Raw genomic sequence first — 19,257 nt, forward strand, 5'->3', positions numbered from 1 at the left:
ATATGTGAAACAGAAAAGACATGGAGGATTTCTTTGGTAAACCTTTGTAGGTTACAATTTTGCTCGTGAATCTAAATAAAAACACATTAAATAGTTTATTTCAATCACACTAAGATTACTAGGGATGCAGGTTGCACTTTATTTTACAAACAATAGCAATAAATGGCAAGTAACACTGAGATAAACAGTATCAAATAGAAATTCTGAGACATTCTCTTAATAATTCATTTTCCTTCAGCTTAGTCTCTAATTTATCAGGGATCACCACACTGGAATAACCCACCTACTATTCCAGCATATTTTTTACGCAGTGAATGCCCTTCCAGCTGCAACCCAGTACTGGGAAACACCCATACACTCTCACATTCACACATACTCATACACTACAGCCAATTTTGTTTACCCAATCCCCCTATGGCACATGTGTTTGGACTGTGGGAGAAAACGGAACACCTAGAGGAAACCAACGCCAACATGAGGAGAACATGTAAACTCCACACAGAAATGCTAACTGGTCCAGCTGGGACTCGAATCAGCGACCTTTTTGCTGTGAGGCAACAGTGCTAACCACTGAGCCACCCCATTCTCTTAATATTGAATTGAAAGTTATTTATCTTTTAAAGATTTAATAATTAAAATGCATGCCTATGAAAAGTACCATGAGAATAAAGTGATAAATATGTCAATTATAAGTGTATTCTCCAGCTGTGCATTAAATGAGTATCAAAAGATATTGGTCTACGACAGACTTAAGAATTATGTGAAAATAAGGGATGATAATGTCAAAATTAAAAACACCTTAATTTAAACGTTCTAGAGACATGCCTTAACGAAACAAATGATATTTATCTGACAGAAATCAGCGTTTCTTCATAAAATAACTCACATCGTTTAGTTCCACTGTGATGTCATTAAATTTCACTCTGATGTCACATTCTTTATTTATTGTCATATCAATAAAGACGAAATGATAGCAAAAATAAAAGTGAAAGCAAAGCTTAAAGCAGTTTATTGACTAAGAAGGAATAAATGGCTATTTTAGTATAATCAAAGTCGCAAACTAGCATGCCCGGGCATTCTGTTTAAATGGGGAAACATCAAATTCTCCAAAACTCTTTGCCAAACTTACGATTAAGATCCATATTATGAATAACCAATAAAATGAAACAACAACTGTCGATTTAGTTTTATTTCTAAATGTTCGTTTCACACAAAATCTGCAGAAACTCATGTCTGGTCCAAGCCACTCCCCCGGAGAATTGTCAATCTATAGCGATCGCTGATTGGCTCCTGTACTAGAAGGCGGGCTTTATTTGCTATATAGCAATCGCTAATTGGCTCTTGAACAAAAGGCGGGGCTTTATTCGCCATACTGACTGTCAAACTTTTCCCCATTCAAAAGTATACGAGTTACAAGTCTTGTGTATTCTGTAGTCTTTGGTATAATTCAGTCCCACTAGGATTGAAAAAAAAAAATCATAAAATGTTTGTGTACTCTCACCCCAAACCACAAGAATAGAAGCAACACAAATAATTTTAGGCCACAAATCTCCCTACAGGATTAAATAAAGTTAATTTAATAACTAACTAAATTTATATCATATTAAAAACTATTAAAAATGTCCCTGCAAAATCCTGGACTTTGAGTTTTAGTCTGAATTATATGTGTTAATTTCACACAACGTTAGTAGTTATTATCAGTGTTGCGGAAAGTTACTTTTGAAAGTAATGCATTACAATATTGAGTTACTCTCCAAAGAAGTAACTAGCTGCATTACCTAGTTACTTTTTATGGTAAATAATGTGTGACGTTACTTTTTCTTACCTTTTTTTCTTATTTTTTACATAGAGGAGTTTTGCAATGAACAACACACTGTATAACTTTTAGTTACCTTTAAAAACACATCAAATAATAATAATTTATGATAACGTTATCTTGGGTGTCACGGTGGTGTGGTGATTAGCACAATCGCCTTATCAAGAAGGTCGCTGGTTCGCACCTTGGCTGGGTCAGTTGGCATTTCTGTGTGGAGTTTGCATGTTCTCCCCGTTTTGGCGTGGGTTTCCTCCGAGTGCTCCAGTTTCCCAGCCCAAAGACATGAGGTCTAGGTGAACTGGGTGAGCTAAATTGTCCGTAGTGCATGAGTGTGAATGAGTGTGTATGGATGTTTTCCAGTGATAGGTTGCAGCTGGAAGGGCATCCGCTGCGTAAAGCATATTATGGATACGTTGGCGGTTCATTCCGCTGTGGCGACCCCAGATTAATAAAAGACTAAGCCGAAAAGAAAATGAATGAATGAATGATAATGTTATCTTCTGAGATTTTCCTGAGCCCAGACATGCCGCATATACAGATTAATGAAAGTTTAAAGCAATGTGTTTCATGCTTTCATACTTGTTGTCTTATTCATGAAGTAAAATGAGCATTGAGACAATCCCCTCTTACTATTTTTCCATGCAATAAGAATAATGAAAATATTTCCAGCGCAGAAATGTAAAGATCTTGGTTTATTTCTCCGGGAAGAAAATTCTCTCATTGGGCGCGGGATTCAATGTTAATTTTAATTCAGCAATTTATTTTTTAAAAGCAAATTAAATAAACTAAAAAGTAACTCACATCACATTTACAAAATAGTAACTCAAATAATATAACTTTTTTTTAAGTAATGCGTTACTTTACTCGTTACTCAGAAAAGTAATACTATTACGTAATTCATGTTACTTGTATTGCGTTACCCCCAACCCTGGTTATTATATTTACTTATTTAAAAAAAAATAAATAAAATATATATATATATATATATATATATATATATATATATATATATATATATATATATATATATATATATATATATATATATATATTGTGATAATGTATATCATAATTATTATTATGATCAATATTATTATTATTACTATAACAAACACAAATAATTTTAGTATTATGGTTTTAGTATTAGTAAACTACAATCTATGAAATATTAAAATGTAGATTTAGCCTTTACTGACTCTAATAATCATGCATGCAACGTCAATCAATCAAAAGCGGCGTGTTATTGGCTGCAGACGCGCTCCTGCTGCTTTACCTGTGCGGTGTGCTGATGCGCAGGACGCCGGTGAGCGCAGGCAGAGGTCTGGGCAGATTGAGCTGATCTCCAGCCCAGGACACATGGCAGTTGCAGAAGTACTTCAGATAGTTGTATATTCCGGTGGCCACCGCGACCCCCGTGCTGCCCACCGCCACGACCTTGTTGTTCTTCGCCGAGCGCAGCTCGCACACGTCCAGCCCGTCCGCAGACAAAGTCCTGTTAACCGACACGATGAACTCCCGCGCCCGGTTCCCCAGCAGCCTCCGGAGCAGATCCAGCACGGCTCGCGACTGACTTTTATCGCTCGCTTTGGCTCGGAGATGCGCGAGAGTCTGGAAGTCGCCGCAGACCGAATGCAGCAGTGTCATAAACAGAAGCGCGATCAGAGCGCAGCGGATACAATGTATCATTTTGAGCTCTGTGACGTCAGCTGCATCGGCGTTCCAGATGTCGGTGAACAATAAACTTTAAACTTTTCCACTATTGATTTGCGTCGCGTGAGCAGGAAGCAATGAATGTCAATGGAGGAGCAGACGACCAATCACGAGACAGTCTGAAGGGCCTCTGAGAAGCTTTAGCCAATAGGGTTGCAGATTGCAAGAAAACTCGGGGAATCTTGGTTGTGTTTATCACATGATTTCTATTATAATACATGTACGATAAAGGTTAGGAGTGAGTTCAAATGAGTAGTGTTTATCAGGAAGGACAATTATGAGGAAAGAGAAAATGTCACATTTAAAAGAGTCTTATTGTTGGTTATTATCTTTCCAGATCAAGTGGGTTGTGTAATGCACGCTTGTGTTATTATATAAAGCAGCAGCAACTCTAGAAAAAAGAAAAAGAAATTCACATCAGTGCACATTATCGAAAATAAGTCATTACTAATTATAAAACAAAGAGGTTGTATTTCTTAAATAGACTATAAAGTAATAATGATAAAAATAATAATTCAATTGTAAAAGTAAAGCATAACATTTTCAATATAATAATAATAATAATAATAATGATAATAATAATAATAATAATAATAATAATAATAACAATAATAATATTAATTGTTATTATTATTATATTTAGAATGTTATGCTTTGTTTTTACAATTGAATTATTATTTTATCATAGTTCTTATTCTTATTCTTATTACATTGCTGTTTAAATTTGTCAAACAATTATAATTGAAAAGGCAATTCTGAAATATTCTTTCAGGCTAATCCAACAACCTACATTTATACATTACATAGTCATTTACTTACATTGCTAGCATATGGTTTATTCTAAATAAATAATAATAATAATTATTGATGTTTTTCCTTTTTTGATACTTTGTAATAGCAACTACAGAAAAGAGACAGAATCCAGACTTTTATTTATTTAAACTACTTTATGTTTATTATTACTAATTATTTGAATAATAATGGAGATTATATTATTTATAATAATAATAATAATAATAACGAATTATATTTATAATAATAATGATAATAATAATAATAATTATAACTAATCATATTTATAATAATAATAATAATAATAATAATAATAAAAATAATAATAATGATAATAATATAAATATGATTGTTTTATTATTATTATTATTATTATAAATATGATTCGTTTTATTTTTATTATTATTAATAATAACCTACTTTATATTTATTATTACTATTTTTTAAATATTAATAGATGATGATATTTTTCATAATAAAATAATTGTTTATTATAACAATTATTTTTTAATAATTATTATAATAATTAATAATAACTATTATTATTCATATTACATTATTATTATTATTATTATTATTATTATTATTATTATTATTATTATTAGTTGTAGTAGTAGCACTTTTATTTTATTAATATTTTTATTAAATAAATTATGTACATTCATTTTATTATTATTTTACAAAGCTATCCTGTTTTCATTTGAGTAAATCAGTCACATCACTGATTTATTTAGCGAACGTGTGTCACTTTTAAACGGGACTTTTATTCTGACGTGTGGCTTTACGGAAGCCTGAAGCCAGTGTACCATGGTGTGCGGCGTTTAAAAGTTACTGTTCAGGATTTGTGCTTTAGCTCTTTTCGTGAAGCTTCTGAACGGACGTGAGTATTATCTTAAATAAATATGTTTGTAGTTTTATAGACAGTATATTTCAAGAAATGATTACACACCTTCAAAGTTTAATAAAAAGCAAACACGTGGAGATTAATAGCCAGTTCACATAGGCATCTATTCCGCACAACTTTACATTGAATGATGCCATTATACACTGAATTATTGAACAAAACTCTGTTTACTGTTAAGAAGAATTATGATAGCCTTCATATACGGTGCATGTACTCGGTCCTTAGTTGATATAGCAAAAATATGTTATTTATTTATTTATTTATTTATTTATTTATTTATTTATTTATATTATATTTATATATTTCAAAGGTAATATTAACACCATGAATAATACTTCATTCAAAAAAACAGGAAGAAAATAAAGGAGAGAAAGAATACATTTATTAATCATTCATTTATTTCCCTTTGGCTTAGTTCACGGGTGTCCAAACTCGGTCCTGGAGAGTTTAGCTCCAACCCTAATCAAACACACCTGAACAAGCTAATCAAGCTTGGGTATACTAGAAACTTCCAGGCAGGTGTGTTGGAGCTAAATTCAGCCGGACCACAGCCCTCCAGGACCGACTTTGGACACCCCTGGTTAGTGCCTTTATTCATCAGGGGTCGCCACATATAGGTAAAGTTGGTTTTATATTGGGATGTTCAGATATTCTCCTAAATAATGTAATTTCAGCAAAGTATTCTTTGCAAATTCTAAATAGGAAAATCCATATTAATAGCAGCTAAGGACTATCAAAGTACAGCATTGTTCACAGTGAAATAAAGAGTGTTGATGTTGTTTAGAAGTCATACTTGCATGCTAATTCAGATCGAATATTCAAAGTAACAATGTAAACAATTTAGAAACTGCTAAATGAATGAATGTGCAAGTATAAAACCAACTTTACCTCTATTGCCCTTCCAGCTGCAACCCATCACTGGGAAACACCCATACAAACTCATTCACACTCACACACACACACGCACACACACACACACACACACACACACACACACTGGCCAGTTTAGTTTTTTCAATTCCCCTATAGCGCATGTCTTTGGACTGTAGAATCCGGAGCACTTGGAGGAAACCCATGCCAACATGGGGGAACATGCAAACTCCACACAGGAATGCCAACTGACCCACCACGTTTATCAATTATTGTAGTTTAATTATTCCACTTCACCTAATCTTTATTGTCACCTAATCTTAATTGATCTTTAATTATCTTCAATAATGTGTCTTCACTGTTTAGTTTTAGTTTTTGTTTAGTAACAAATAACTTTCTAAAATAATATTTTCTAGTAAAGCGGAAAATGGTTCCCAGCAACCAGCATTCTTCAAAGTATCTTATTTTTGTGTTCAGCAGACGAAACTTAAAATATTTAAAACCACAGGAAGGAAAGGAAATAATGAGGTGAGTTTAGTTTTATCGAGTGATCTATCCCTGTGTTTGTCAGAAACGAGTCTGCTGCAATGTTATCAGAAGTGCTGCGGGTTTGAGTTAAGGCTCTGAAGGAGGAGCATTTTTCAAAATATCTCCTTTTGTGTTCAACAGAAGAAAGAAACTCCTAAATCGTAAAAACCACAGGAAAGAAAATCAATGATGAGGCCATTTAGGAGTTTGTGAGTGAACTATCTCTGCGTTTTTTCAGGAGTTAACTGTGATGTCATCAGAAGTGCTGCTTGGGAAGTCCCTTTATGGCAAGTCATTTCACTGGGTGGCCATCTTTAAAATGCCTCAGGCATTGGGGATGATGTTTGAATGGGGAAACATCAAATCCTCCAAAACCACTTGCCAAGATTGATTACATTACATAATACAAATAACCAATAAAATCAAACAACTGTCTGTTTAGTTTCATTTCTAAATGTTCGGATCACACAAAATCTGCAGAAACTCTACCCCCCGGAGAATTGTCATTCTATATCAATTCTGATTGGCTCCTGTACTAGAAGGCGTGTTTTATTCGCCATATAGCCATCGCTGATTGGCTCCTGTACTAGAAGGCAAAGCTTCATTCGCCATATTGACAGTTACACTTTTCCCATTTAAAAGTATATGAGTGTCGTGTCTTGTGTATTCTATAGTCTTTGCTGCAGGTCCAGAACAAAAGAGCTTAGAATGTCCAAGAGGCGACACTGTAGTGTAATTTGGGAAACAGCCACTAGATGGCGAGGCGGCCATTATGGAATGAAAACTCCAATTGAACAACAGCATATTAGAAGTCTGTAAAATGAACTATTAAAAGTGCTGATGATTATGATAACAAATGTTGTATTGTCGTCTTTCAGGTTGTATCTCGGCTTTAATGCGCTTTTAAAATATATAAATAAAAAACAAAGCAGCTGCTTACCATTGCAACAGTAAAGATCCTATAGACCAGGGGTTCCCAAACTTTTCAGCCCCTGACCCCCAAAATGACAATGCCAACGACTCGCGACCCCCAATATCCTCTGAGGTGGTTATAAATACAGAAACCTTGCATACAATGGTGCATACACACCATAGACCCAAGTCTATTCTTCGTTTCTGTTTTTTAATGGATACAGTGCTGTAAATGGACCAGAAAGTTCAACCTGGTGTTATAAAATCAATCCGCTGCATCTGATGCTATTGCTGTGTATTTAATATAATGTACCCCAGGGGTCGCAATCCAATAGAACAGGGGTGCTCAACCCTGTTCCTGGAGATCTACCTTCCTGCAGATTTCAGTTGCAACCCTGCCTGTAGTTATCAAGTGCTGTTCAGGTCCTTATTAATTGATTCAGGTGTATTTGATCACGGTTGGAGCTAAACTCTGTAGGAGGGTAGATCTCCAGGAACAGGGTTGAGCACCCCTGCAATAGAAATATAAGCTATTATAGTAACTATATAGTATATATTTTTTCTTTTCAGTAGGTTATGAATAAAATATGGTAAATCTTGTGGTTTAATAAAAATAAATTGATTTTTGGAAATCACCAGGGGACCCCCCTTCATTGTCCCGCGACCCCTCTGGGGGTCCCGACCCCCACTTTCAGAACCACTGCTATAGACGGCCGATCACTTTCACTCCAAAATGGCTGAATCCGGGGCTGCTGCTGGGCGCTGCTGTTGCAATGGAACGTTCTATTGAGTGTCGCCTCTTGGTCATTCTAAGCTCTCTGGTTTAAGTGAAGGTTCTGGAGGAGGAGCATTTTTCTAAATATCTTCTTTTGTGTTCAACAGAAGAAACGTTAAATATTTAAAACCACAGGAAGGAGAGTGAATAATGAGGTGATTTAGATTCTTTAAGTGAACTATCCCTGTATTTGCCAGAAGAGAGTTTACTGTAATGTTATCAGATGTGCTGCGGGGCTTCGAGTGAAGGCTCTGGAGAGACTTGAGTATTCTTTAAAATATCTCCTTTTGTGTTCAGTAGAAGAAAGAAATTCTTAAATATTTAAAACCAAAGGAAGGAGAGTGAATAATGAGGCCATTTTGATTTTTTTGAGTGAACTATGCCTGTGTTTATCAGAAGAGAGTTTACTTTAATGTTATCAGAAGTGCTGCGGGTTCGAGTAAAGGCTCTGGTGAGACTGAGCATTCTTCAAAATATCTCCTTTTGTGTTCAACAGAAGAAAGAAACTCAAAGAAATGAAACCAAAAGAAGGAGAGTAAATAATGAGGCCATTATGCTTATTTTGAGTGAACGAGCCCTGTGTTTATCAGAAATGAGTCTGCTATGAAGTCATCAGAAGTGCTGCAGGTTCAAGTGAAGGCTCTGGAGGAGGAGCATTCTTCAAAATATCTTCTCTTGTGTTCAACAGAGGAAACTCTTTAATATTTGAAACCAAAGGAAATAGAGTAAATAAGGAGGCGATTTAGATTCTTTTAAGTAAAAGATGCCTGTGTTCATGAGAAGCGAGTTTACTGCAATGTTATCAGAAGTGCTGCAGGTTCGAGTAAAGGCTCTAGAGCAGGGATGTCAAACTCAATTCCTGGAGGGCCACAGCTCTGCACAGTTTGGTTCCAACCCTAATTAAACACACCTGATCAAACTAAAGTCTTTCAGGCTTGTTTGAAACCTACAGGTAAGTGTGTTGGAGCAGGATTGGAACTTCACTGTGCAGGGCTTCGGCCCTCCAGAAATTGAGTTTGACATCCATGCTCTAGAGAGACTGAGCATTCTTCAAAATATCTTCTTTCAACAGAAGAAAAAAAAACTCTAAAATCTTTAAAACCACAGGAAGGAGAGTAAACAATGAGGGAATTTTAGATTTTTCTGAGTGAACTATCTCTGTGTTTGTTAGGAGTTTGCTGGGATGTCATCAGAAGTGCTGCGGGTTCGAGTGAAGGCTCTGGAGGAGGAGCTGGAGAGACTGAAAGCTCAGCTGAGAGCAGAGACGGAGGAGAAATCTCAAACGTCTGAGAGCGGGTCCAGACAGAAGAAACAAAGAGTGGAAAAACCCTTCGACTTCTCCGCTCACCCGCGCAGACACGTGGCTCTGCGTCTGGCATATCTGGGCTGGCAGTACCAGGGCTTCGCTGTGCAGGAAAACACTGATAATACTGTTGAAGCGCGGCTGTTCGAGGCTCTGCTGAAGACCAAACTGATCCAGGACAGACAGACGTCCTGCTATCACCGCTGCGGACGCACTGATAAAGGAGTCAGCGCTTTCTCTCAGGTGCTGCCATCTGCATTTAACAATTTTTATAGTTTTTATAGTTATTCAGAGAGTTAATATACAGTTATGAAGAATAAAGACTGGCACGTGATATTTTATTCAGCTGATAGAATTGTTTAGTGTCTAACAACAAATGTTTATTTAATTTTGACACAATGATAGTCATTAAACTGTAACAACTAAATGTTTAACTTGAATTTTTTAATTAAATGAAATTCAAGTTTATTTGTATAATGCTTTACACAATGCTTATCATTTCAAAGCAACTTTACAAAAGGAAAAGTGCACATTATTACACTACAATCAAAATTAGAAAGAGTTAATGGTATTTTAATAATAATATTTGGGCGACACGGTGGAGTCCCGGCTGGGTCACTTGGCATTTCTGTGTGGAGTTTGCATGTTGCACAGTCCAAACACATGCGCTATAGGTGAATTGGATAAACTGAATTTGTGTGTGTGTGAGTGAATGAGTGTGTGAGTGAACCAGTGTGTATTGGTTTTTCCCAGTACTGGGTGGCAGCTGGAAGGGCATCTGCTGCATAAAACATATGCTGGATAAGTTGGCAGTTCATTCCCATGTGGCAACCTCTGATGAATGAAGGGATTTAGCCAAAGGAAAATTAATAAATAATAAAATTTATTATTATTTTAATAGCCTTTTGTGATCGGAGTAGTTGTTTTTTTACATTATGTAAATTCATAAATAGTCATTCATAATTATTTTTCATTCAACTTCATACAGATGATATTTAGAAAAATTATTTAATCCTTTAATTCATAATAATAATTAGATTGTAATCGTTTAAACCAAAACATGAATTGCAAATAGTGAAGTAATCACAAAACACACACACACACACACACACACACACACACACACACACATATATATATATATATATATATACTTTTTATTAACTTAACTTTTTAATTTAGTTATTTGTATTGTTAATGTTGTCATTATTTTGTTAATATTAATAAATGAATACAAATAAATTTTCAGATATGTTACATTTAGAACCGGTTTTTATTTATTTTATTTTTTTTGACACAATAATAATTAATAATTAGATTATAACAAAAAGGAACAGAACATAAAACTTTGAAATATGTTAATAATAAAAAAAACATGAACAAATGCCAGATTAATAATATTTTTTTATTATGAGTATTGTTGTTGCTGTTTTGTGTAGAAATGTATGTTATCGTTAATGTATTTATATATTTGTCATGAATTCCTTATATTAACTTTTCCTCCAGGTTGTAATACAAAAGCAAATACTTAATTTCTTCCATTGTTGAATAACAAATATTTAGGGCCATTTTTAAATTATTTTGTGATCATATTGTGAATTTTAACTTAATCTTTTGTTGGTCTTTTGTATGTCAAGACAGATTAAATATTGAGAGAGTGAAACAGTAATTTATTGTTTATTGTTAATAATGTTCCCTAACCCCTCGTTCAATTAAAAAAACAACATAACATCAGAAAATAACTGCATCCAGATAAAAACAAACTTAAATTTATATATATATATATATATATATATATATATATATATATATATATATATATATATATATATATATATATATATAATATAAATTATAATAATATATAATAAATAATATAATATATAATAAATTATAAATAATATAATATAAATAATATAATATAAATTTCCAGCACTAGGTATAATAGACAAGCCTTAGATATAGTCTAAATTGTGATTGATTTATTTATTTATTTTTCCTCTGTCCTTCAGGTTATATCAATTGACCTGCGCTCCACCCAGTACGGAGGCGGTTTAGGTGTGACTGTACCAGCTGATGTTGATGTCAAAGGCAAGACTTCGGCAGATGAGCTACCTTATGTGAAGATCCTCAACCGAGTCCTGCCTCAGGACATCCGAATCCTGCAATGGGCCCCTGTAGAGAGCGGATTCAGCGCACGATTTGACTGCCAGTCCCGGACATACAGATACTACTTTCCCCGAGGAGATCTGGATTTGGAGCTCATGGCAGAGGCTGCAAAACGGTCAGTTGTTTAAATAGCAAATCCATTTTGTGGACTAATGGTGTGCCGTTCTATAAAGGAGGCGTGTTAAGGCGCATTGTTTGCACGTTGCTATTTTGAGGAACGGAAATAGACCACACCATTGACCAAGAAAAAAACTGTCCCAAGTCCAGCGCAGATTGTGTTATTTATGCCCCTATGTGGTTCCAAATGCTCACACATTATTAGTTAGTACACGCAGGATGTACAGAAACACACACATATCTTTATATATGAAAAAAAAATAGATTAAATGTTACAGAAATTATTATTTACTATATAAAAAAACACTACTTTCATGCCACCTCCATGTGTACGGGGGTTAGTTTATTCATGACAATTTGCATCCGTATAATGTTATTATTATTAGCAGTATTTATTCTATGCATATTTATATTGGTTTTAATAAAACAAATAGTTTTGAAACAAATCTTTGTGCTTAACGAACAAAATAAAATGTTTCCGACGTTTCTTTATCCACGAAAGAAAAGGTGTAAAGAGTAAAAAGTAAAGAAAAGAGAAAGTAAAGAGGCCAAATGGAGAAGGCTCATTCTTTATTCTCGTGCTGCAGATGGTCTGTTTAACTGTTTTCTCGCTAGTGCCCACATACATATCAACCAGCAGTTGCTGGCATAAGACATTTTTAATCTACCCATAATCCAATATACACAGATGGATCAAAAAAGGACGATCATATTTCTGCAGCAATAGTAATGGGTCAATCACACCATGGCATTCGCGTTCCTGATCAAAGCTCAATCTTTACAGCTGAAGCAAAGGCACTCTCTTTAGCGCTGGAACACATTGAAAATACTGAAGGACACAATTTTATAATTTTTCTGATTCTAAATCTAGTCTACAGACATTAAATTCTTTTAAACTGGAGCATCCCATTATTATTGACATTTTTATCAAAGTGAATGAATTACAGAGAAAGTTTTATAATATAGTCTTCTGCTGGATCCCAGGACATACTGGACTACTTGGGAATGAACAAGCTGACAAAGCCGCCAAAACAGACCTAACAGAAAGCTGAAGGAGTGCAAAATCACACCTTCGGATCTTAAGCCACTAATAAAAGGATATATTCTCAACAAATGGCAATCAGAATGGGATCAGTGCCCAGAAAATAAACTTTTTGAAATTCAACCTGAATTAGAAAAAAAATCGAATTTATTTTTTAAGTCAAGACACGATGAGATTGTGTATAGAAGATGCCGCATTGGACACACGAGACTCACACATGAACATTTACTCAAAGGAGAAGAACCACCAAAATGCCTTTATTGCAACAGAAACCAAACAGCTAAACAAATTCTTGTGGAATTCCCCATTTTTAATGTTATCAGACAACAATATTTATCCGGAGAGACTTTAAAGGAAATATTTTTAAACGTGAATCCATCTAAAGTTGTAGAATTTTTATCAAAAGGAAATCTTAAACTGTTTTAGATTTTTATCTTATTTATTATCATTATTGTTATTTGACTTTGAATTGTTAGAATATTTTTACTTGATCTATTTTCTTTTTGCCATGACATAGCCATAGACGCTGAAATGGCAATAAAATTAAAACTCTCTCTCTTTTCTCGCTAGTGAAGCGTTTAGTTTTTCCGCCAGTAAATAAATGCGCCATGGCAACTGACTCTTAATATAGGATATAGGAGATAAGACTCTGGTTGGTTTGATAGACGTTATTCTCAACACACACCCATAACTCATTAAGATAATAAGCACAACGCTGTTACAGCATGGGCCAGGGCACAAACCATGTTTTTCCATCCGTAAAATAGCAAAAGTGGATTCGGAGACGCCCTTAATGCTTTTGCGCCATGAGCTTTAGACTTTGCGCCCAGATTGTTAAAATAAAGTCCACTGAGCGTTTGACTTAACAAGACATCAGTGTATCATTAGGAGCCCTACGAATTGATTTAGACTTGTTTGTATGTGTTTTTCTTATCTGAAAAATTGGTGACCGTTGACTTGCATTCTATAAATCAGCCAAAAATCTTCTTTAATGTTCTGCTGAAGAAAAAAAAGCCATCTACGTCTTCAATGGCCTGAGGGAGAGTAAATGAACTGAATATTTTCATTTTTAGATTAACCCTTAAAATAAAGGCTTTTTCTGCTGCTCAGGTATGAGGGAACGCATGACTTCAGGAACCTCTGTAAGATGGATGTCGGTAATGGAGTCCTGCAGTTTCAGAGGACCATCTTGTCTGCCAGTGTCCAGCCAGCACAACTCCCACACCCCAGCGTCCACAATGACCCGCACCAGCTGTTTGTGTTCCAGGTCAAAGGTCTTGCTTTCCTCTATCACCAGGTAATGGAACCATCACACACTGAAGGCCTTTACTACCGCTGCTTATAATGCATATACCAATGTACACTCACCGGCCACTTTATTAGGTACTACTAGTACTTAGTTGGCCTCCCTTTTGCCTTCAGAATGGCCTTAATGCTTTGTGGCATAGATTCATCAAGGTACTGGAAATATTCCTCAGAGATTTTGATCCATATTGACATGATCACTGACATGATTAGAAATTTGCGTTGAGCAGTTGGACAGGTTTACCTAATTAAGTGGCCGGCAAATGTATATACCAGTGCATATTTGCAAGCTAAGCAAAAATAAAAATGATATATGATAAAAAATGTGGTCGGCACGGTGGCTTAGTGGATAGCACTGACGCCTCACAGCACAAAGGTCGCTGGTTCGAGTCCCAGCTGGGCCAGTTGGCATTTCTCTGTGGAGTTTGCATGTTCTCCCCATGTTTGCGTGTGTTTCCTCCGGGTGCTCCAGTTTTCCCCACAGTCCAAAGGCATGCGCTATAGGTGAATTGGTTAAACAAAATTGATTGTAAGCAGTCGTTTTTGCTGAAGGAAAATAAACGAATTGAAATAAAAAAGGCTTTAAAATAGGACAAAGGACCCTTTATAATAAATAAGCCAATGCTGGGTTCAGATTGCACAATATTATTGACTGCTGAAATAGTGACTGTTCTCATGTCAGTGAAAAAAATACCTGCATGTTACAGTCTGATCAATTAAAGTTGATGCAAGGTGAAGTTTCCAGGTGAAACTAGCGACTGATTTACCGAAACATGTGTAAACAAACATTAGATGAATACTTGGTAAAGGCTGCAGTATTTTGACATTTTTTGAAATCATAATTCACAATGTTTAATTTTCTAGTGCTTATTTTTTTGTCTTAAACTGAACAATTACATTTGGGCAAGTCGATCCACTCAAATAAAAATCTGGTCATATGCTTCTGCTCTGAAATGACATAACTTTCACTGATGATGTCAGCTTGACGACCTGAGCTAGATATGCTTAGCCACACCCCTCCAGTCATTAGTTTGCTGCAGGTGAAAGACGAGACATTAAACCTAAAATCTCTCTCACTCAATTTAATTCAGTTCAAAAGAGCTTTATTAGTATGACTTGTCAAGTATTGCCAAAGCACTGCAGATTACATAAACAATGAAAAAAGCTTTCCATGGTCCTAAAGGTAGGGCCAGGAGGAATCTGCGGACATTTTTTGTTATTTCTGCGCAGAAGTTTGTTAAAAAAAACTGCAGATTTATGCAGAATGATTTTGGGAGAATCATAACTAAAACCTTAATTTGAAATAAAGTAATACTTTTTTAACTTATTTAATGTTTACAATGTAAATCCAACTAGATCCACTTTATTTGGTAAACAAAGCAAGTCTCTCATATATTGTCTACTAATGGACTAAATATTTTACATTACAAACTGTATTGTAAATAAATCATATATATATATATATATATATATATATATATATATATATATATATATATATATATATATATATATATATATATATATATATATATATATATTGTTTATTGATTTTAATGAACATACAAACATAAACAATAAAGGACAAAGGCAAGGGTATCAGTAGACAAGTATAGCAGCAAAAGTCAGAGAGAAAAAAAATCAATAATTAAATAAATAAAAAATATTAAGTAAATAAACACAAACAGGATACAGAAATCATAATACACAAATGTTATGTTGTGATTAAGGTCACACATATTATGAAAATACATCAGATGTGTTCATAGAGTCAGAGGTTCATAAAGGCATCCATATTTTTTGAAAGGCATCTCCTTTGTTTTATATAAATATTTTCATATTAGTCAATAATTTTACTGAAATTAAATTAAAAACTAAATAAATATAAATGTACACACATTTACACTAGTAAATAAAAAAAAATCACTGATGGGCTAGAAATCTGCGGAATTCTGTGTGCGCAGATTCCGTGTGGGCCTACCTATAGGGCAACATTACGACATTGTGACATGACGCGTCATGGTAGAATAGAATAAAATTATACGCAGCGTTATTTGTCTTCCACTATGACTCCCTGTACAAGATGAAATGATTAGTGTTTGCATCCCACCACTGCTTTTCCAGGTCCGCTGCATGATGGCATTGCTGCTGCTTATCGGACAGAAACTGGAAGCTCCTGAAGTCATTGATCAACTGCTGGATGTGGAGAAAAACCCAAGGAAACCTCAGTACAGGTGGGGGTTACTTTTGATTCAAGAGTGAATTCTGAAGACTTTTTAGCTGAAATTTTTTAACCCTTTAACTCTCCCACCAAGAAAAAATGTTTGGACTGCATTTCTCCTAATGTTGCTAGTTAACACACTCGATGCATTTTCTTTCCCAACACATCTCATGATTTCTAAAATATTAACCCCTACCTAATAGTTGATATATCGATTTATCCAACCATCCAGTAGGTCTCATCTAAAAACAGTCAGTGAGATCTGACAAGGCTTTAGGAAATGTAGTTTTCATGAGCGCATGTGTTTTACAGCATGGCGGTGGACTATCCTCTGGTCTTGTACGATTGCCACTTTGAGGGTGTGAACTGGAGGAATGAAACCGAGGAGGAAATCCACATCCTGAACACGTTTCACCAACACTGGGTCCAGAATGCAGTGAAAACCCAAATTCTGCTCGGGATGATCCAGGGCCTTCAAAACACAAGCACAGGTGTGTGTTCACCCCAAAATTTTAATTCTGCCATCATTTACTCAATCTTCACTTGTTTAAGTTCCTTTCTTCTGTTGAACACAAATAAAGATATTTTGAAGAAAGCTGAAAACCTTTAACCATTGACTTCCATCGTATTTGTTTTTCCTACATTACCTGACAAAAGTCTTTTTGCCTATCCAAGTTTGGCTTGACTTCTAGTTGATCATTTGGTATCAGAAGTGGCTCATATGAAAGGCAAAGGCCTCTAGATTACACTTATTTTACCACAATAAAATATGATCATGCCTTGATTTTTAGTGATTTAATTAGGACAGTAAGGCAAGACAAAAGTCTTGTCACTTAAAAATGTCCAGCATAGAATATAAAGTAATGCTGCAGTGGGGAAAGAATGAATATTGTGTCTGACTCAATCATGAGCTTGGAGGACTGCATCCACACATCTCTGCACTGACTCAAATCACTGATTAGAAAAGTCATCTGGAATGGCAAAGAAAGCGTTCCTGCAGGACTCCCAGAGTTCATCAAGAGTCTTTTGATTCATCTTCAATGCCTCCTCCATCTTACCCAGACATGCTCAATAATGTTTATGTCTGGTAATTGGGCTGGCCAATCCTTGAGCATCTTGACCTTCTTTGCTTTCTGGAGCTTTGATGTGGAGGCTGAAGTATGAGAAGGAGCGCTATCCTGCTGAAGAATTTGCCCTCTCCTGTGGTCTGTAATGTAATGGGCAGCACAAATGTCTCTACCTCAGGCTGTTGATGTTGCCATCCACTCTGCACATCTCTCGCACACCCCCATACTGAATGTAACCCCAAACCATGATGTTTCCTTCACCAAACTTGATTGATTTCTGTGAGAATCTTGGGTCCATGCAGTCTTCAATAGGTCCTCCGCAACATTTGTGATATATGGGATGCAGTTCAACAGATGATCCAATAGAAAAATCAAAAAATCTTCTACTTTTCTTAGTGAGCAAGTTATTATTTGTTGGAACTGGGATTGACAACAGAATCTAAAAGAGTCCTACCTAAAGGGTTAATGCTGCCAACCGATGATCAACTGTAAAAATGACACATTTTACATCTTCCCAAAAGTGAAAAGCACAAACAATCAAGACTGCACGAATATATGCTGTCATGGCTATGCAGTCTAAAAATGTCATTATAATGGAAGTCAATGGGGTAAAAACAGCCACTAACATAATGAAAGGGGAGTCAATTGGAAAAATCCACTAGAATCAAACTATTATTTTTGTGTTTTTAGAGATGGGGTCTCTGCAGTGCTGGCTCATGGAAGGGTCCCGGCAAAAGAAATACCAACCTCTTTTGAGTCGGCCACGCTGTGAGAGTCTGGAGTCCAGGATTCAGCACTTTGTGAAGAGAGGACGACTGGAGCAAGAAGAAGGAGAGAATGGAGAGGAGACCACTGTTTTCAGGGGGAAAAGATCCAAACATGCTCATCTGACAACAACAAACCAAATACAGAACAAAAACAGTGAAGCAGAAACAGAGGAAAGTTCTTTACAAAACCTGTGAATCTTCTGTCTTCTGCTGTCGGTTTTACTCTGTTTGATTTGAAGGTAAAACAGAGACTTTGTTTTGTGTTTTCTTTTCTTCACAGCAGAATTACCTCATGCTCTGCAGAAATAAACTCTTTTAATAAAGGAGTTTTCCACGTATTTTAATAAACGTATTGTTTGTGTAGAATAGGTTGAATTTGGAAATGACCACCTACTGTATTTTATTTACTAAAGTTGCTGACCTTTGGGGCGATTATACGGCCCCTATTTATTAACTAAAAACCTTCTTTATGCCTTTTACCAGTTGATTTACATAGTGTTGTAAGCCTGAAAAAAAGCCAATTTTTAATATTGTTACAATTATAACGTAATTGTAACATTAGTATTATGATTATTTTATTTTTGGGGTTTTCACCTTTAGTATTGACAGGAAAGCACGGGGAGCAGAGAGAGGGGAAGGATCGGCATACGACCTGGAGGCGGAAATCAAACTCGGGTTGCTGTGAGCACCAGAGTGTGTGTGTCGACGCACTTAACCACTACACCACTGACGCCGACTCGTATTATTATTTGAACATAATTGTTATTATTTTAATTAATTGTACAACCTAGAATAAAGTAATAAAAAATATTGTCACATTTTACAAATATTAAAAATGTTATTTTACATTTAATATTCTATTAGTATTTTTATGGCTTTTTATTACTCTGTTATTTATAATTTTCTGATGTTTGTGAAATGCACTTTAAACGACAATATAATCAAAAGTCATGACAGCA

General features: G+C 35.2%; 2 protein-coding genes across 6 annotated transcripts in view; one reads left to right on the forward strand and one right to left on the reverse strand.

Annotated features, from left to right (window-relative positions):
* Window positions 1–3,577, reverse strand: part of naglu (N-acetylglucosaminidase, alpha) — a 13,013-nt gene extending 9,436 nt beyond the window's left edge. For all 3 annotated transcript variants that reach the window (XR_012399524.1, XM_683516.9, XM_073941084.1), the window contains exon 1: window positions 3,090–3,577. Coding sequence is in view for 1 of the 3 variants with exons in the window: in XM_683516.9 (XP_688608.4) it covers window positions 3,090–3,502 (413 nt within the window). In the remaining 2 variants the exon portion in view is untranslated. The remainder of the gene's footprint in view (window positions 1–3,089) is intronic.
* The window catches only part of pus3 (pseudouridylate synthase 3), a 19,886-nt gene extending 1,250 nt beyond the window's left edge, over window positions 1–18,636 (forward strand). Inside the window, 7 exon segments of one of the 3 annotated variants that reach the window (NM_200067.1) lie at window positions 5,112–5,198; window positions 9,479–9,853; window positions 11,623–11,894; window positions 14,049–14,235; window positions 16,368–16,477; window positions 16,777–16,955; window positions 18,222–18,636. In NM_200067.1, coding sequence (NP_956361.1) covers window positions 9,491–9,853; window positions 11,623–11,894; window positions 14,049–14,235; window positions 16,368–16,477; window positions 16,777–16,955; window positions 18,222–18,493 — 1,383 coding nt within the window. In that variant the 5' untranslated portion in view covers window positions 5,112–5,198; window positions 9,479–9,490 and the 3' untranslated portion in view covers window positions 18,494–18,636. 3 annotated transcript variants of the gene reach the window in all.
* The last annotated feature ends 621 nt before the right edge of the window (window positions 18,637–19,257 follow it).

Source organism: Danio rerio, chromosome 24 (genome assembly GCF_049306965.1).
Source record: "Danio rerio strain Tuebingen ecotype United States chromosome 24, GRCz12tu, whole genome shotgun sequence".
NCBI lineage: Eukaryota > Metazoa > Chordata > Actinopteri > Cypriniformes > Danionidae > Danio > Danio rerio.